Source organism: Apus apus, chromosome 26, assembly GCF_020740795.1.
Source record: "Apus apus isolate bApuApu2 chromosome 26, bApuApu2.pri.cur, whole genome shotgun sequence".
NCBI classification, from domain to species: Eukaryota; Metazoa; Chordata; class Aves; order Apodiformes; family Apodidae; genus Apus; species Apus apus.
The window spans coordinates 2584873-2604494 of record NC_067307.1 but is presented as its reverse complement, the minus strand read 5'-3'; the positions used below and the strand labels follow the sequence as shown (position 1 = coordinate 2604494).

The following is a 19622-nucleotide window of genomic DNA, read 5'->3' as shown; positions in this document are numbered from 1 at the left end:
TGACCTAATTGAAATGTCATGGCAAGATACAGGGCTTAAAAGCCCAACATACGTGATTAAAATCAGAGCTTCAGAGGGACTGAGAGGAGATTGCTTGCTCTGTCACACTGGAAATATCAATCAGAAACCTGCGCCAGACAATCAGCCATTTCTGTCCTTGTGGCTCTTTGGCACTTCAGAGACCAAGTGGCAAAAAAGATGGAGCCGAGTCTGAACTACTGCTCTTCCCAATAATCCTGTGGCCTCCTGAGATCCCAAGCAATGATATTTTTCCATTTTTAGTAAAACAAAGCAAATGCTGCAAACCCTCTACCGTGGCACATGAGTCCTGAAGCTGGGAAACAGGGCTGGTCTCTCACTGCCCCTCCAAGTGCTAGTAAAGACCAGATAAACACCACCCTGTGGTTCTGTGACAGAATGAATGCAAGATGTAGATATAGATGATAGATACAGGTATATAAAAGTTAATACATAAAGAACTAATAAGGAAGCACAGACAATAAAGACACATGGAGCAATGTAAACCTTGCATCTCAACCCACAGACTCTGTCCCCTTCCCAGTGCAAACCTGTTGCTTGGAGCAGAGGAAAAGCAGCTCTTACCCTGGAGCCCATCTCGGTGCTGTGCTGGTGCTGTGCTCTGCAGCTGCTGGTCCCAGGGGGATTTATGGGTGCCTTTTATCAGGAGAGAGGATATGAGTGTCCCTCTTCCAGGGAGATTTAATTGGAACCTCAAACAAGTTCCATCCAGCCCTGCAGCTCCTTCTGCGTCAGAGCCGGGTGGTGGGGTGGGCTGGGGGGGCAGGAGGGGAGAGGCAGAGTGTTTATCTGCAGATCAGGCACCTGCTCTCCTCTCCAGCCTTTCATCAACCCTTATCTCTCTCCAGGCACCTTAACTCTTGCCTGGGTCTGAGCACAGGAAGGTGCTGCCCTGGGACTGCACAGCCCTCCATCCATCAGGGGTTTGTCACGGGGAGGCAAGGCTGGCATCATGAAATGCCCCTGGGAGGTGCATTTGTAAAATACATTATAGTTGAGGTCTTGGACTCCTCTCCAGTGACTGGTGGCTGTTCCCTTGCTGCCTGATGCTGCCTGTCCTGGGAACATCTGCCCTCGTTCCAGCTGTGCCTCCATCTTACTCACCCCGGGATAAAACCAGGCAGATTTCCCCAATGAGCCCTGCAGCACCCTGGGGATTTATGGTCAACTCCAGCATTTCCAGGATTTCCAAAATGATCAGTGCACTGATGGGGGTTGTTCCTAATGAATGGAAAGATTTTCAAGGCCTGAACACTCTGCTCCTGGCCGTGGTTTCTGAGGGACACGGGGGGCATCCGACCTCTCCCCTGGGTGTCCACAGGTCTGAAGAGCTGTGATCCCCCCACAGCTGATGTTCTGCTCTTTCCTCCCCTCCATGGAAGGTGCAGGCAGGGGGTGCCCATCCAGAGCCTTTCCCTGGGCTGTTCCACTGTCTGCTCTCCCTCCAGGGACACAGACTCTTGGACTAACAAGGCTGGCTCCCCAGAAGCAAAGCTGGATGTAAAATGATATCCATGGGTGGCTGAGGCACTGGAAATGCCCCTGAGAATGTGATCTCTTTTCTTCCATCATCTCTGTTTTCTTGAACTTTTGACACTTTGCTCTGTGATTTCTTTTTTAAACCAAAACTAACACCATCATTCATTCAGGATGCAGAGATTTACTGCAGGGAAAGGAAATAAATCCCAGACATATTCATCTTTTTTCCTCTTGGCACATAAATCTGCCAACAAGGCCATTAATCTGGCTCCTGCATGGCCAAAAAGTATTGCAAATAAGGTGAGATGAGAACATCCTCCCTAGGAATTCCCTGGGTGTGCGTTAGAGCAGAAGTTGAAGCCTTTAACTATGAGAATTATATGAGAAGGGAATGGCTTGGCCTGGAAATGACTTCCTAAGTATCCAGTGAGCAGGCAGAGGATGAGCAGTGCAGCACCACCATCTGCTGCGGGAGCTCAGAACTGCTCAGCTGCACCTGAGGGAAGAGTTGGGTCTCCTTCAGGTGAGGAGGGGCACGGGGAGACAGTCATGATTATGATTATGGTTATTATTTCTTCTTCTTTTTCTTTTTCTTTTTTTTTTCCTCTTCTCTTCTCTTCTCTTCTCTTCTCTTCTCTTCTCTTCTCTTCTCTTCTCTTCTCTTCTCTTCTCTTCTCTTCTCTTCTCTTCTCTTCTCTTCTCTTCTCTTCTCTTCTCTTCTCTTCTCTTCTCTTCCTTTTCCTTTATCCTCCTTCTCTTTCTCCTTCTCCTTCTCCTTCTCCTTCTCCTTCTCCTCCTCCTCTTTCTCTTTCTCTTTCTCTTTCTCTTTCTCTTTCTCTTTCTCTTTCTCTTTCTCTTTCTCTTTCTCTTTCTCTTTCTTTCTCTTTCTCCTCCTCCTCCTTCTCCTTCTCTTCTCCTCCTTCTCCTTCTCTTTCTCCTCCTTCTTCTCCTTCTCCTTCTCCTTCTCCTTCTCCTTCTCCTCCTCCTCTTTCTCTTTCTCTTTCTCTTTCTCTTTCTCTTTCTCTTTCTCTTTCTCTTTCTCTTTCTCTTTCTCTTTCTCTTTCTCTTTCTCTTTCTCTTTCTCCTCCTCCTCCTTCTCCTTCTCTTCTCCTCCTTCTCCTTCTCTTTCTCCTCCTTCTCCTTCTCCTTCTCCTTCTCCTTCTCCTTCTCCTTCTCCTTCTCCTTCTCCTTCTCCTTCTCCTTCTCCTTCTCCTTCTCCTTCTCCTTCTCCTCCTCCTCCTTCTCTTTCTCTTTCTCTTTCTCTTTCTCTTTCTCTTTCTCTTTCTCTTTCTCTTTCTCTTTCTCTTTCTCTTTCTCTTTCTCCTCCTCCTTCTCCTTCTCTTCTCCTCCTTCTCCTTCTCTTTCTCCTCCTTCTCCTTCTCCTTCTCCTTCTCCTTCTCCTTCTCCAGGCCCCAAGGTCAGGACACCATCTCAGCCCTGGGCAGCTGAAGGAGGTGACAGTGCCATGTCCCTTGTTTTCCAGGGCTGGTGGGAAGGCTTAGTCAGATAAGCCTTGGAAGCATTTTCCACATGTCCATCATATTTTTCCAGTCAGTTCTTTTCGAGATATGCTGGGTGGTTTTTTCTAACCATTACAGCTGTTTGCCAGGACTTTTCCTCTCAACCCCGTGGAAAGAAAAATCAAAGACTACAATTTCCTCCCTGGCCAGGCCGAGGTGGTAAAATAGAGTGAAGCTTTTCGGCTGGAATGGGAAGGGTGAGAGGATTGATGGGCTGGCTGGTGGGCCTGAGGAGCTGCTGCAGGCAGAGCTGCTGCTCTCGGGGTGCAGCTCTGGGGTGTCTGGCCAGAGTGTGCCCAGGTGGCCAGGAAAGCCCCTGGCACCCTGAAACGGGATATTAGAGATACTAGAAATGGTGTGGCCAGCAGCAGCAGAGAGGGGATTGTCCCCCTGTGCTCAGCCCTGGTGAGGCCACACCTGGAGTGTTGTGCCCAGTTTGGGGCACCTCAATTCCAGAGAGATCTCGAGGTGCTGGAGCGAGGGCAGAGGAGGGCAGGGAAGCTGGGGAAGGGCCTGGGGAATCCATCTGGTGCAGAAGGCTTGAAGGAGCTGGGGGTGTTTAGTGTGAGGAAGAGGAGGCTGAGGGGAGACCTCATCAGTCTCTACAACCACCTGGAAGGTGATTGCAGAGAGGTTGGTGCTGGTCCCTTCTCACGGGTGAGTAGGGACAGAACAAGAGGGAAGGGCTTCAAGCTGCACCAGGGCAGGGTCAGACTGGACATCAGGAAAAACTTCTTCACAGCAAGAGTGGCCAGAGACTGGGACAGGCTGCCCAGGGAGGTGGTGGAGTCACCATCCCTGGGTGTGGAGATGGTTGAGAGGAGAACTTTGTAGAGCAGGGATGATGGTTGGACTGGGTGATCCCAAGGGGCTTTTCCAGCCTCAGTAGTTCCATGATTCTATAATCCTATGATTCTATGTCCTCCTGCCAGCCCTGTGGACACCTCAGCCTGGACACAGCCTGGAACAGGCACCCAGGCTTTGCTTTAAAGTCACTCCCTGCTGATATTTCCTTTTCCAGAAGGTTTCCGTTCTCTGGGTGGGTTTGCAGTGTCCTGTCAGACGTTACTCTGTCGTCAGGACACGAAGCAAATGTTCTCAGCCTGCAAGACGAGTTTAGAACTGAACCAAAACACTTTGAACACAACTAGATGGTGTTTAAGGTCCCTTCCAACCCAAACCATGTTGTGATTCTATTAGTGTGAGGGTGGTGAGAGCCTGGCCCAGGTTGCCCAGGGAAGCTGTGGCTGCCCCATCCCTGGCAGTGTTGAAGGGCAGGTTGGATGGGGCTTGGAGCAGCCTGGGCTGGTGGGAGGTGTCCCTGCCCATGCAGGGGGTTGGATCTGGATGATCCTTCAGGTCCCTTCCCACCCAAACCATTCCAGGATTCTAGGATTCTAAATGGTCTGTGTTGGGCAAATTGGAGTTCACATGCCTGGAGCAGGTTGAAAGAACCCTGGGCCAGCTCTGCTGGGTGGTATTTTAAGTCCTTTAAGTCTCTCTTCCCTCTTCTCTCTCTGTTTTCTCTTCTCTTTTCTCCTTTTTTTTTTTTTTTTTTAATCTTTTCTCTTTTAAAATTTCTCTTCCTTTTTATCATTTCATTTCATAATTTCATTTAATTTCATTTCTTTATTTTATTTATTTTATTGTATTTTATTTTATTGTTTTTATTGCTCTTTATTGGTTTTATTTTAGCATAGTTAAGTTTTTATTGGGTTTTCTTGGCTTTTATGTTTTTATCGTTTTTATTCTAGTTTAGTTTATTTTAGTTTAGTTTATTTTAGTTTAGTTAATTTTAGTTTAGTTTTTATTTTATTTATTTCAGCTGTTATTGGTTTTTATTGGTTTTATTTTAGTTTAGTTTAGCTTAGTTAATTTAGTTAATTTTAGTTTAGTTTTTATTTTATTTATTTCAGCTTATATTGTTTGTATTGGCTTTATTTTATTTCAGTTCAGCTATTTTAGTTAAGTTTAATTTTTATTTTATATTTCATCTTATTTTTACTGTATTTTATCGCATTTATTCCAGTTTTTATTGTTTCTTGTTGGGTTTTCACTGGTTTTCAGCTTGCGGGCTGTTTTTCTAGTTTACTATATATTCCCTTCTCTCCTCCCCTCCCTCATTTTCCCCTTTTTTCCCCTTTTTTTTCCCGTTTTTCCCCCTTTTTCCCCCATTCCCCCCGGGGCGGGTCCCCCCCCCCGCACCTCCCCCCGCGCATGCGCAGGGCGCTCCCGGCAGCAGCACAAGATGGCGGCGGTGCGGGCGGCTCGCGCGCTGCCGAACGGCGCCGGCCCCGCCGGGCCCCGGGACCAGGTGGCAGCGCTGACCCGTGATTACCTGTCCCAGCCGCGCCTCAGTGAGTGCGGGACCGCGGGGCTGGCGGCGGGAGGGGTTCCCGGGAGGGGTTCCCGGGAGGGATTCCCGGGATGGGGGGGAAATCTCAGCGGGTGGGCCGGGAGCCGCCGGGCCGCGCTTCCCGGGCTGCTCCCTGAGGTAAAACCGGTGTTCCCTGAGGTAAATTCGGTGCTCCCTGAGGTAAATTCGGTGCTCCCTGAGGTAAAACCGGTGCTCCCTGGGGTAAAACCGGTGCTCCCTGAGGTAAACCCGGTGTTCCCTGGGGTAAACCCGGTGCTCCCTGAGGTAAATTCGGTGCTCCTGGGGTAAATTCGGTGCTCCTGGGGTAAAACCGGTGTTCCCTGGGGTAAAACCGGTGTTCCCTGGGGTAAAACCGGTGTTCCCTGGGGTAAAACCGGTGTTCCCTGGGGTAAAACCGGTGCTCCCTGGGGTAAAACAGGTGTTCTCTGAGGTAAATTCAGTGCTCCCTGAGATCAAACCGGTGTTCCCTGCGGTAAATTCGGTGCTCCCCGAGCTCCGGCGCTCTCCTCGGGGCCTGCAGGGCCCCGTTTCGGGTTTTGTGAGCACAGCGGTTCTGGTTCTTTGAACACACCCGTCTGGGCACCCTCAGCCTGGTCCCCAGCTTGGGTGACACGGCCCGTTGCGGTGTCGTTGGTGAAAAAGGGTTTTTTTAAGCAGGACCTGAGGGTTCCTGTGAGTTGTGAGGAGCGGGGTGGGTGCTGTTCCTTCAAGATGAAGTTGAGAAATCGGATGAGAAAGGGGAAATGCAGCAGCCTTGTGAAAACCCCTTCATTGCGGTAGCGGGGGGAGTCAGAGCTGTTTGGAAGTGCATGATTTCTGGCTTTTGTTTTGGCCCAGGTAGTCCTTAGAGGAGTGACTGTACCTGTAGAGCTCAGAAATGTGAGTGCTTCCAAGGTGGTAGCCAGGGACCTTCTCTGGGATGGTTTCTTTGACCATGTCACTGCTTTGAAAGCCAAACCAAGCCCCCCAAGGTCTGCTGCTCTGCTTTACTCTGGAGGCTTCAGCCAAGGTTGGAGCCAAGGTGACTTCTTCTTCAATTCCTGGTTTTCTCATGCTGATTGTGGCTTTTTTTTGCCCAAACTGACGTGCCAGCTGGATATGAAAAATACATATATATTTCAGTTGCTTTTGATTTGCCATGAAACTAGTTGGTCTTAATGGAAACAGGAATTAAGAGGATTTTTCCCTGCGATCAAGGGGGAGTTGATGCTGATTGAAGGGCCAGGAAATATTTTGTCATGGACACAGCAAGGAGTGTGAGCCCCTGCCTGCTGCTGGAGGAGGAGGTGCCCATGAGACAGTCACGAGATGTAATGCTTTGCTTGGAATAAGCTTTTCCATTTCTTCTGGGCAGTGGGCTGCAAACACTTGCAGTCTGAGCAGAGTCCTCTTGATAGCATCGAGTCTATGTCACTCTTCTTGCTCAGGTGGAAGGAGCAGCCCAGCCTGGGTTTTGGTTTTCATGCAGGGACACGTGTCCTGTCTTCATTCTTAATCCTTAAAAGCAGGATTTTTGACAGGAGTAAAACTGATACTGGGAGGCTTGTATGAAAGATGGGGAGAAACTTTTCGCCATTGAGTGTAGGGGTAGGACAAGGGTTAATGGTTTTAAACTGAAAGAGAGGGGGAGATTTAGGCTAGGTGTTGGGAAGAAATTATTCACCATGAGGGTAGTAAGGTGCTGGAACAAGTTGCTCAGGGATGCCTCTTCCCTGGGGGTGTTCAGGGGCAGATTGGATGGGGCTTGGAACAACCTGGTCTAGTGGGAGTTGTCCCTCCTATGCAGGGAGGTTGGAACCTGAAGATCTTTAAGGTTCCTTCCAGCCTTCACCAGTTTGTTCTATTCCAGCTGTAGCCCATCTTATACATCCAGTGGCCCTCAAGTCTTATCTAACACGGTTTTTATTATTGCTGGTTAAGAGATTACATTGCAACAGTTCAAACTGCTTGTTTTTGGTGTAAACACCACCTGGTTGACAGTCTAGACAAGATGTGGGGAGTGCCAGACCTGGGCAGGCTGGAGGGCCTGAGCCATTTGTGTCTCCGTTGTGACTTCTCTCAGTACCACAAGTGCCTGTTCCCTCTGCCTGTGACCAAGGAGAGATGCTGGTGTCTTTCCAGCTCTGCAAATGGTTCCACTTGCTCCTTCTTCCCTCCCAAGGGATAAGTCATTAACAGTCACTCTCTTGGTCACTGCTCCTTGTGACCCTGATCAAGCTTTGACTCAGCATCACCTTTAGCTGTGGATCGAGGGCTCTAGCTGGGTTGCTGCTGTGTTCTTGAGGCAACTCAGGAGGGCTCTTGAGGGCTGTTCACTGCATTTTTCACAGCTTTCCCACTGGGCAGAGTGATAGATTCTGGGCACTCAAAAGCTGTATGGAGGGCTAATATTTGAGCTGCTGATGTTTAAGGCATGAGCCTTGTGATGAGCTGGCCAGCTCTGCCCCTCTTATCAGGTGTCAGTCCTTCAGGTGAAGCAGGATAACCCCAGAGCAGGAGTTTGGTTAAACTGAAATTCAGCCTTTTACAAGACTGTGCATTGACCTTTTCTTGGGAGATAGGGAAGGACTGCAAGGTTGCCCCTTTGCAGTGTGCCAAAAAACACAACTTGCTGTAGAAGCTTTGGTCAGCTCTGAGCCAGGGATCTGTTTGTTTCGCCAAGTCCAGGCTTTGCAGGAGCTGGTTCAGTGTCATGGGGCAGCAGACTGCTGTGGTTTAAAAAAACCCAACAGCCCAGGAGTATGGATATTAAGGTCATCTCACCATTTTGGGGGGCATAAATTGCAGTGGAACCTTCTTCATCACAAGTTACAGAGATAGTTTTCCCTGCTTTTGAAAGACCTTGCAACTGTGTATTTTTTCTTAGCTTAAAATGTCAGCTCTAAGTGGTGTGGGTGTTTCTGATGACACTCAGGTTATCCCTGGATATGGATTTGTAGTGAACTTCTGGGACAGCCAGGAAATATCCTGTATCTTCATGTTACTGCAGGTGCTTTGCAAGTAGCAGCAAAAAATGTTGCCCCCACAGTTCAGGACCTAATCCTTCTTGTAGAGTTCATGGGAAACATACAAGAGGTACAGAGCTGGGCCCAAAATCTGCAAACCTGAGTCTTGGAAAACTTAAAGAGGGGTACTTCCTTGGAATATCAGGAATACCCTGACTTGTGGCTTCCTTTCTTTCAGCTTATAAAACTGTCTCGGGTGTGAATGGTCCCCTGGTGATCTTGGATCAAGTTAAGGTAAAAACTCGGATCCTTAATGAATGGAACTTTTTGAGGGAGATTATACAAGACAAGGTGAAATCCAGACTGTTCCAAGTCATGGGTCCATGAGAGGTGTTCCTGACTGCTGAGATAAGTGAGAAACCCAAACTGCCATGGAGCTGCAGAGGGTGGTCCTGGAGAAAGGGAAAGTTGTTGGGACTTTGGGGAAAAGAAAGAAAACATTGTTTCAGTTTCATCAACACCCCTCCTCCCCCCAGATGTTTTCTAAACTTGAATGCAGAAACAAACCTATCCACTGTGATAATGGCCTTTTTGTTACCAAAGTGAAGTACTTCCCCAGAGGGAACTGTAACCAGTTTTCACATGGCTGGCAGGTTCCTGCTGAAGGGAAGCAGCCCGTGCAATGCACAAAGGGCAGCTTTTGGTTCTTCCTTTCAGGTGCTGACTCTGTCAGGACCACTGGGGTGTTCAGGACAGGGGCTGCCAGCTCTTTCTGCAGCCTGACACTCTGAGCAAGTCCCTGTAAAAATGGCTTCAGCCTCTTCAGTTGCATTTGTCTTGGAATGTGTTTTGTTCCCATGATAGAATTATTTTTAAGAGTAAAGTAGTTGCTAAGCTCAAGCTTGCTCAGAACTGGTAACATTTGTTTCCTGGCTGCCCTTCTGGATTTTAAAGTTTTCCACCATCTCTTTCAGTTTCCTCGGTACGCAGAGATTGTCCACTTGACTCTCCCTGATGGCACAAGAAGAAGTGGGCAGGTGCTGGAAGTCAGTGGCTCCAAAGCTGTGGTTCAGGTATGACAGGAGGGTCTCCTGTTGCAACACAAAAACACATTCAGCACCATCTGTATGACCTGTGTCAGATCTGTCTTCTGACATGATCTTTTGGTACTATAAATTAAAATATTACCTACTTACTCCATGTGCAACAGGCATGAATCATTTTACAACTAGAGTACAGGGGCATTTTTTTTTATCTGCATGCCCCCTAGATTTCTTTGCTGCTAGATTAATTGTACTGTATTAATTAATTGATTCAAGATCAGCTCCTGTGTGGTGTGGCTGCAAGTATTTTTTTTTTTCTAAGCAGCTGTTTCTTGTTAATATTAATTCCTCATATGTGAACAACTTCACCCTGTTGGCAAAGGGAAGTACTAGAGATGAGAGTCACTGGCTTTGTTGGTTGCTGCTGATTCACTTCATGACTTTGGTTTAAAGGAGGTTTTCATGTGATGTTTTGTGCTCAGGAGCTGCTTTTGAAGCCCTTTGCTTTCCTGCCCTGTGGCTGATCAGGTTCTCAAGCTGTGAAGCAGCTTTCTAGTGTGTTACTTTGTAAAGCACAACACTTACTCCTTTCCCCTATGTTGTTTGGTTGTTTTGTTTTTTTTTTTTCCGTTTGGTGTATTTGCAGGTATTTGAAGGAACTTCAGGTATTGATGCTAAGAAAACATCTTGTGAGTTTACTGGGGACATCCTGCGAACCCCTGTCTCTGAGGACATGCTTGGTAGGTCCTGGCATCTTACTTTGAGGAGTGAACAGACTGATCACACACTCATTTTCAGTAACTTACGTTTTTATTTTATTGCTGTTTCTTGTAGGCAGAGTGTTTAATGGCTCAGGAAAGCCAATAGACAGAGGCCCCATTGTTTTGGCTGAAGACTTCCTTGACATCATGGGTATGTTCTTGGTCTTTGTCTGGTATGAAAGACACATCTGTCTGATTTCTGGGTGTTACCATAGTTCTGGGTTTGAACACAGGATCTAGCTGTTATGGGGAGTTTAAGCTCATTTTTAAGTGTGTCTGTGTGTGTGTCATCCTGCTCAGATCATATTTGCACAAGTGCAGGATGATGAGGTAGAATAAAAGAATTGTTTTCAGTAATGTTTGGAAGCTGTTCTTTGAGGTATTTGTAGGGTATCTTAGCTATCCAGTCTCCAGAGATTAAAAGATTAATAACCTGACAGGCTTTTCTTGCAAATGCTCTTACCATTTACATGACCACAGAGCTCTGCTGTCTTAGGACCTGCAAAAGGCTCAGGTCTGACCAGGCACATCTAAAGATTTGTAGGTCCAACAGTGGGGCCTGCACCTTTAGTAATGAGCCTTAGATCAGTGCTCAAGGTCAGTGGCAGCTTGATCAAGCTTCAGACATCTACCTGGACCAACATCTCTTCTCTTAAAAAATCAACCAGGTCAGCCCATCAACCCCCAGTGCCGCATCTATCCCGAGGAGATGATCCAGACTGGGATTTCTGCCATAGATGGGATGAACAGTATTGCCAGGGGGCAGAAAATCCCCATCTTCTCAGCTGCTGGCTTGCCCCACAATGAGGTGAGTCTGGTTTAGTGGCTTGCATTTCACTGGGGTTAAAAACTAAACCAGGTTAGATGCTAATCTGTGGAACAGCATCAGATTGATGGACTGAATTATTCTCTTCCCTAGATTGCAGCTCAGATCTGTCGCCAGGCTGGCTTGGTGAAGAAATCCAAAGATGTGATGGACTACAGTGAAGAGAACTTTGCCATTGTGTTTGCTGCTATGGGTGTAAGTCTGTTATTGGAGGAGAGTGATGCTGGAGTAATAAGTGAGGTGATGCTGAGCACAGCTGAACCTTCCTGCTTTGAAAGAATTCTAAGTAGGTGTTGGTGTATGACTAGAGAGTGCTAGATGAGCTGGCTGGCTGGCTGACAACCCCAGAAGTGCTGTACCAAAGTGTCTGAGCAGGAGAGAGGATCTGAAACTTAAAATTTCTGACCTGGGATTCTAGAAATAACTCAATCTGTTAGGAATGTAGGGGTTCTTCATGATACAGAGAGCTTTACTTGGGGATTATTAATGAGGTGTCTGGACCTTAATATAATGGCAAGTGTAGCATGTTAAAATCTGCTCTGGCACTGATGCCTTGATGTTGTGATTTAGGTGAACATGGAAACTGCTCGGTTTTTCAAATCAGACTTTGAGGAGAATGGATCCATGGACAATGTGTGCCTGTTCCTGAATCTGGCCAATGATCCAACGTAAGTAGTTACAGTAGGAGAAGGCTCAGAACAAGTGAGCTGGAAGCTGAAGCCTCACTGATGTTGGCACTTTTATGGCACTTCTCTTGGCATTTGATGTTGGCATTCCCCGCGTGGAGCACTGTGTCCAGTTCTGGACCCACCAATGTAAGAAGAACATAGAGCTCCTGGAGAGAGTCCAGAGGAGGCCACAGAGGTGATCTGAGGGCTGGAGCAGCTCTGCTTTGGAGACAGGCTGAGAGAGTTGGGGTGTTCAGCCTGGAGAAGAGAAGGCTCCAGGGAGACCTTAGAGCAGCTTCCAGTGCCTGAAGGGGCTCCAGGAAAGCTGGGGAGGGACTTGGGACAAGGACAGGGAGGGAGAGGACAAGGAGGAGTGGATTGAAACTGGAAGAGGGAGATGGAGGTTGGACATCAGGAGGGAATTCTTTGCTGTGAGGGTGGTGAGACCCTGTCCCAGGTTGCCCAGGGAAGCTGTGGCTGCCCCATCCCTGGCAGTGTTGAAGGGCAGGTTGGATGGGGCTTGGAGCAGCCTGGGCTGGTGGGAGGTGTCCCTGCCCATGCAGGGGGTGGGATCTGGATGATCTTTGAGGTCCCTTCCCACCCAAACCAGTCTGGGATTCTGTTACTTTCAGTGAAGTTGAACACAAACTGGTGCTGCAGTGGGTGCCCACAGCGCATGTAGGGAGGGTTGAAGTGTTGGTGACAGCATCTTGCAGCCTTAAAGCCCTGGCCACTGATAGTGCTGTGCTGTTCCCTTCCAGCATCGAGCGCATCATCACTCCTCGTCTGGCTCTCACCACAGCAGAGTTCCTGGCATATCAGTGTGAGAAGCATGTGCTGGTCATTCTGACAGACATGAGCTCCTATGCTGAAGCTCTGCGAGAGGTTGGGATTAATTAACTTGTGCTGTAATAGTCATTACAATGTTCTTAGGTAGCCAGTGAGGCTTCAGGTATTAATTGATGGTCTGGGATTATGTTCAGCAGTCAAACAGCTGTTGGTTCTGTGGTAGCCACACTTGTTTGATCAGTGGCATTCAGCTGGAGGTGATAGTTTCTGATTTATCTTGGCATCTTCTCTGGTCATTTATAGCTATGGTTAAGAAACTTCTCTTTTAGGGTCTTTCTGTCTGTATTTTGTTACCACCTGCAGGAGAAGGCTCTGGGGAGACCTTAGAGCACCTTCCAGTTTCTGAAGGGGCTCCAGGAAAGCTGGGGAGCGACTTGGGACAAGGGCAGGGAGAGATGGCATGAGCGGGATGGATTAAAACTGGGAGATTTAGGTTGGACATGAGGAGGAAATAGTGGGGAGTCAGGCTGGTGAGACCCTGGCCCAGGCTGCCCAGGAAAGCTGTGGCTGACCCATCCTTGGAAGTGTTGAAGGGCAGGTTGGATGGAGCTTGGGGCAGCCTGGGCTTGTGGGAGGTGTCCCTGCCCATGCAGGGGGTTGGATCTAGATGATCTTTAAGGTCCCTTCCCACCCAAAACATGCCATGATGCCATGGTAAGAAGTACTTTGTCTCTAGTGTAGATCAGCTAGGGGACACAGTGGGTGTGTGGGAGTGATCTGACTTCTTGGAAACGTTTTTCTGGGTTTCCCCAGGTTTCAGCAGCCAGAGAGGAGGTCCCTGGTCGCCGTGGTTTCCCAGGCTACATGTACACTGACTTGGCCACCATTTATGAGCGTGCTGGGCGTGTGGAAGGCAGGAATGGTTCCATTACTCAGATCCCTATTCTTACCATGCCCAATGATGGTGAGTTATCAAGTATTTTTAATAACTTAGTGCTTTAAAGGACTCTTTAGAGCAAGCTTCCTCATTTTGAGGACACAGCCAGACAGAAGGTCTTGTGCCCGTCAGGTTTTCATTTGGGTATTGCAGCTCTTGGCTGCCTTCTCACCCTGTATTGCTCATAGAAGTGCTTGGCCCACTGCAGACTTCAGGTCTGTTCTCCAGCCCTCTATCAGCACAGCTCTCATCCTTGAGTCAGAGAGCACTGAGGGGTGTATGGGGCTGCTAACTGGTGGTGTTGGAACTTCACAGAGCTGCCACATCCCTGCTAGAAATCGATTATAAAGGCTCTGAAAAATGTCAACCCATTTTTTTCCACAGATATTACTCACCCTATCCCTGACTTGACTGGATACATCACTGAGGGACAGATCTATGTGGACAGGCAGCTGCATAACAGACAGGTGTGTGCCACACTGCTTAGAGAATATTTCTGATTACTCTAGAACATATTTCTGATTACTCTGTACTCTTTGAAGTATTCATGTTGAAATTCTTGGCTCTCTTTTTTTCCCCTCCAGATTTACCCACCCATTAATGTCTTGCCCTCCTTGTCTCGACTGATGAAGTCAGCTATTGGAGAGGGCATGACCAGGAAGGATCATGCAGATGTATCCAACCAACTGGTAGGTAAAAAAAACTCTTTAGAGGACCAGAGATTTCAAATAGACCTTTCACTGAACGGCCTGCAGAGGGCAAGCTACACAGCTGCAATCCAGAGCACTCTGGAGGCAGATTTAAAGCTTTGAGTGTTCAGTGAAAGCTTTTGTTTGGGGTGGTGGGCACCTGGTCAGGCAGTGTCCTCCCATGGGGCTGGGATTGTGTGGCCAAGAGGGTCCATGGAATCCTGGGGTGCATTGAGAAGAGTGGTCAGCAGGTCAAGGCAGGCTCTCCTCTCCCTCTGTTCTGCCCTAGGGTGACCCCACATGGAGTATTGTGTCCATTTCTGGGCTCCCCAGTTCAAGAGGGACAGGTTTTTACTGGAGTCCAGGGGAGGAGTATGAGGATGATAAGGGGACTGGAACACCTGTCTGATGAGGAAAGGCTGAGACACCTGGGGCTGTTCAGACTGGAGAAGAGAAGACTGAGAGGGGATCTTACTAATTTCATGAATATCTGAAGGGTGGGTGTCAAGAAGGAGGGGCCAGTCTCTTCTCAGTGGTGCCCTGTGATAGGACGAGGAACAATGGACACAAACTGGAACACAGGAACTTCCACCTCAACATGAGGAAAAACTTCTGTCCTGGGAGGGTGACAGAGCCCTGGGACAGGCTGCCCAGGGAGGCTGTGGAGTCTCCTTCTCTGGACACTTTCAAGACCCTTCTGGACTTGTTCCTGTGGGATCTGCTGCAGGTGATCCTGCTCTAGCAAGGGGTTGGACTAGGTGATCTCCAGAGGTCCCTGATGATTCTGTGAGGGTGGTTCTGTGACCAGTGTGAAAGCCCTGTTGTTTCTCTCCCTCCCAGTACGCCTGCTACGCCATCGGGAAGGACGTGCAGGCCATGAAGGCTGTGGTTGGTGAGGAAGCTCTTACCTCGGATGATCTCCTTTATCTGGAGTTTCTTCAGAAGTTTGAGAAGAACTTCATTGCTCAGGGTAAGTGTCTGTGGCAGGAACATGATCTAGAAGGTCTTGTTCTCAGATCTCCCCTGGTGGTGAGACACTCTCTTGCTCTCTGCAGGTCCTTACGAAAACCGCACTGTTTACGAGACCTTGGACATTGGGTGGCAGCTTCTGCGGATCTTCCCCAAGGAGATGCTGAAGCGAATTCCTCAGACAACACTGGCTGAGTTCTATCCTCGAGACTCCACTGCAAAACACTAGCCCCAGCTTGGTTTCTAACTCCTTGCTCTGTGAAATGCTCTTTGTTTTCTTTTTCTTTTTCCATGTGTTGGTGTTTACTTGTCGCCCTTACAATTAAAACCAAGAATAGGTGACATTTGTGCCAGTGTTCCAGTGTACACTGATACCAGTTTTTAAAATATCCCTTCTTCCAAAGCCTGAATCTTCAGGAAAATCTTTAGGCCAGCTCTTACGAATGTGCAATAGTTACCACCAAGCTTGATGATTATTTTTTTTTAACTGGACCTTTTGTAGACATTTCGAGGGAATGTCTGAGGGTGACCAGAAATTGCAGATCTTTCCTTTCAAACCAGAAGCACGTGGTTTAGAAAGCATGAAAGAGCAAATGTTGACTTCTTTGTCCAAAGCATCTGCTCAGTGTGATGATGGGCAGTTGCTGTGCTGCTGGTGGAACAGATGGCACTTTGCTGTCCTGCTGCTGTGCCTGAAGACCAGGCTGATCGGGGGAAGCGTGATACGTGAACAACTCACCTTCCTGAGAAGTGCAAGTCACTGATTTTTAGACTATGGCTTCAGTTTCTTAAAGGTAGGCATCAGCTGAGAACACTAGCAGGTGCTCAGCAGAGGGCCTTTTCAGAGGTCACAGGCCAGTGGGTTGCTACCTTGAAGGTAGCATGATCATTAATTACAGAACTGAAAGTTTTTAGTTGAAGTTTGCAGAGTAAACTTCCTACTTAGCCTTTTCTTGTTGTTTTTCTTTCAATCCTGGAAATGCCAGAGACACAGCACAGCAACTAAAGCATCCTGAGATCAGTAGTGTCCCCATGGGCAAAGCAGTAGGTGATTTAAGGCTTTGTGCTGCTACTGAAAGGGTTTGAGATGTGAAGAAACTCGTGTACCTGACGCTGTTGTACCGGTGGGAGGTTCAGCTGCAGAATGTCTTGTACCACAGGGTGCAGCAGGAGAAAGTGACTCCGTGTGGGAATGGATATTTTGAATTCTGTTACAAGCCATGCTCTAGGTGGCACTGGGTCCCGAGTCGTGTTTGAAACTGTTGTGGTTTGCACTCCAGGCACAGACTTGGCTAACCAGGAGAACTCAGCATTCCCAAACACTGCAGACTTGGCTACTCAGCTCCGTGTGCTGTTCCAGTCGGTTCAGACGAGGCTCTGAGCCCAGTGCTGGCACCTGCTGTGCTTTTTTCCAGGCTTCATGCAGTCTAAGCTCTGGTCCAGCTAACCAAAGCATGTTGCACCTCTCTGAACGCCTCCAGTGCTTGTCTGGGAAGGTGCTATCATGACTGGAATGATGTTGTGCTAATTCCAGCTTTCCCTGGTGTCCTCTGTGCAGTTCTCTCTGTAGTTTGATTGGTGTTCTCTGTAACTTGGACGCAATAGCAACTTTATTCCAGTGCATTCCACCCTAAAGCTGTGTCAAGTCTATTTTTCTTGAGGTGGGGATGGGAGGTTGGAAGTGTTGGCATGAGAATAATGTAGAGAATATCTAAATAAATTAAATACAAAGATGTTGACCAAAATGGAAACTTGTCATTCTGTCGTTAAAATTGTCTTCGGGTCTTGCAGCAGCGACTGGGATGTCCTGTGCTCCTGGGGATCCTGTTGGCATGAAGGAAACTGCTCCATAACGTGCAGGAAACACTTTTCCATTCCTAGGTGTGCAGTGAGGGCCAGTCCAGCCACCCCCACATCATTACTAGAGCTGGTCACTTCTGTTGGCCAGGATCTGGCCTGGGGGCTTTGTGTGTGTGGTGCAGTTCTGGGTAAGGGCTGTGCAGGAATGCTGTGGGGGTGGGGGGCAGCAGGATGCTGCTGTGTGTCCCACTGGGTAGATGGCACTAGGGGAGGAGAGGAAACTAAATCATCTTGAACATGAGCTTAGGCATACACTGAGTTTCAGTTTTCTGTGTGAACAGGGCTCCTCAGGGCAAGGGGGTGTCTGGGAGGGTTTATTGAGGTGTTCTGTGCAGACAGCCTGGCCGGGGGGTGTGTAGTGAGAGGACAATGGGTGATGGCTTTAAACTGGAAGAGGGAGATGAAGGTTGGAGATGAGGAGGGGATTCTTGGCTGTGAGGGTGGTGAGAGCCTGGCCCAGGTTGCCCAGGGAAGCTGTGGCTGCCCCATCCCTGGCAGTGTTGAAGGGCAGGTTGGATGGGGCTTGGAGCAGCCTGGGCTGGTGGGAGGTGTCCCTGCCCATGCAGGGGGTTGGAAATAGCTGGTCATTAAGACCCCTCCAACCCAAACCAGTCTGGGATTCCATGATTCTGTGTCTCTGTTTCAATCCTGTGATCAGCCCCTCTTCATGAATTCCCTGGGGGAAGGTTTCCCAGCAGGGGGGCTGCACACTGGCTGATGGAGGCATGGGGCTGAAATGGGGAGATGTGGGATTCCTGCTGGTGCACTCCAGAGCAGAAAGACAAACCCAGACATACCTGCCTATGCTGAACAACGTGCACATCAAACTCAGTGACTCAGAGAGGGGAACACCTTCCCTTTGCTGATCCTGCTGTTCATCTTTAAAGGATTGTGCCCTGATGTGCTGAGCTGCACCCACACCCTCTCCATAAACAGTTTGTTCCCACTGATAAAAGCCTGAGGCTGTCTCAGGTCTTTTGTTACATGTTACACGATGCTAGAATTTGAGCTGTTTCTTCTACAGAAGTACAAGGCCTTGAGGTAGGTAAGGACATTAGCTAATTTAACAAAAAAAAGCCCAACACAACCAAACATCTAAAAGTCCAGGCTGGCTCCTGCAGGCTGCTTCCCTCCAGGAGAGATGTGGAGTTACAAACCCTGTGTCCTCAGCATTAATAAGGGCTTTGATTGTCCCACAGAGCTGGAGTGACTTTTCATTTAATGTGCTGGAAGAGGGTGACACAGGACCTAGAACACCGAAGACACCTCTGCTGGCTTTTAAAAAAAGAAGGTTGGGACAAGTGCTTTTGACTTTGTTTTTCAATCCATTTACCCCCCCATTACAGTCACTGTATTGAGGGAGAGCTCAGGGTGAGGTCATGAGGACAGTAACTCCATGAGCAGGTGGCAGCCTCAGTGCTCAGCAGTGCAGGTTTTGAAAACATGAGTAAGAGAAAGGCCCAAGTCCGGTGAAATTCCTGAAATCCTTCAGCAGGTGACAGGTTTTGGGGACAAAGGGTGAGCAAGCACTCCTGAGGGTGGGCAGTGCTGCGGGGGAGGCAGGTCCCTCCCAGCAGGTACCTGGATCACACGGCTCTGGAAACGTGCAGGTGTGGTAGAGCAGAGCAGAAGGAATTCTGCACCTCTCACAGTATCCCTGGCAATTCAGCTCTAGGAATTGGCAGCCTGTGGGAGCAAAAGGGGAAGGAATGAGATGCATCTGGCTCGGGGGGGCTCCGATGTACAGGCAAGCTGGTGATATCCTGGCCAGACAAATGTCGGGGGGGGGGGATATAAATAGTGAGGGTGGTTTGTGATGGGGTAAAACTGCTGTTGCCAGGAGCTGTGGGGAGCAGAGGGGAGCTGTGGGGAGCAGAGGGGAGCGGTGGGGAGCAGGAGCGGTGGGGATCCCGGCGCCGGAGGGAGGCAGCAGCCACACAGAGGCACTGCAGGCTTGTCCTCGAGAGAAGTGGGAGGGGATGGAGGGAGCTACCGGCTTCCCGGGCAGCCTTGTCACTGCAGTCCGGGAGGACAGTGCTGTTTCACGTCTTGTGTCACCTGGAAATAACTTTTTTTTTTTTTTTCCCCCCCTGCTAATTAAGTCTTTAGCCAGCAGTGCAAGGGCTGCTCCAGAAATGATCAGACCTGCTGGAAGCAGCAGTGATGCTGCAGAATTTTTGGGTGGTATTTGTGGGGCCCAGTGGGATGGGGCTGGTTCTGGTTCCCTTGGCTGTGTCAGGTCAAGGGAGAAGCTGGACTCAGAGGCACAAAACCAGCCCGCTGAGGCTCCAGCTCTTCCCTGCGGGAGGTAATTCAGGATTGTTGCAGTTGAAACCCCTGGGAACACTGGTGTGATGAGGTCTGGTGGAGGTTTGGTGGCAACATCCAGCTCTGACCTGTCCCCTCTTCTCCCTGCTCTCAGGCACACGAGTGCTGCCTCTGCCAGGGCAGTGATTCCCATTGGGATCACGGGGTGTGCCTGAGCCTGCTCTCCTCTGGCTCTGGAGACTCCAAGCAGGGCAGAAATCCTCATCTTCCTCCTGGCTGCTGGAGAAACCACATCTACCCCCGCGGGCACAGCGTTGCTGTCACCCTGTACATGGGCTGGTCCCTGGGCTGTGACAGAGCCCGTGCCCCAGAGCAGAGGAGCCCAGGTAGGGAACAGCCTGGACCTGGCAAGGGCTCTGGGAGAGAGGAATGACAGAAACAGCCTCAGCTTG

At 49.0% G+C, this 19622-nt stretch overlaps 1 protein-coding gene across 1 annotated transcript; it reads left to right on the top strand.

Annotated features, from left to right (window-relative positions):
* The first annotated feature begins 5271 nt into the window (after positions 1–5271).
* Positions 5272–16787, top strand: ATP6V1B2 (ATPase H+ transporting V1 subunit B2). The gene is made up of 14 exons (XM_051640910.1): positions 5272–5395; positions 8599–8654; positions 9335–9433; positions 10050–10143; positions 10238–10315; positions 10833–10972; positions 11084–11185; positions 11561–11658; positions 12420–12543; positions 13261–13411; positions 13769–13851; positions 13969–14073; positions 14914–15043; positions 15129–16787. Exons 1-14 carry the CDS (start codon positions 5287–5289, stop codon positions 15269–15271), a joined length of 1512 nt encoding a protein of 503 aa, XP_051496870.1. The 5' UTR covers positions 5272–5286; the 3' UTR covers positions 15272–16787.
* The last annotated feature ends 2835 nt before the right edge of the window (positions 16788–19622 follow it).

Bases quoted from the DNA above. Each gene is read 5' to 3' on its own strand.
- ATP6V1B2 (XM_051640910.1), top strand. From the start codon at position 5,287: ATGGCGGCGGTGCGGGCGGCTCGCGCGCTGCCGAACGGCGCCGGCCCC. The intron at 9,434-10,049 runs GTATGACAGGAG...GTGTATTTGCAG, and splicing joins GCTCCAAAGCTGTGGTTCAG to GTATTTGAAGGAACTTCAGG. The intron at 11,659-12,419 runs GTAAGTAGTTAC...GTTCCCTTCCAG, and splicing joins AATCTGGCCAATGATCCAAC to CATCGAGCGCATCATCACTC.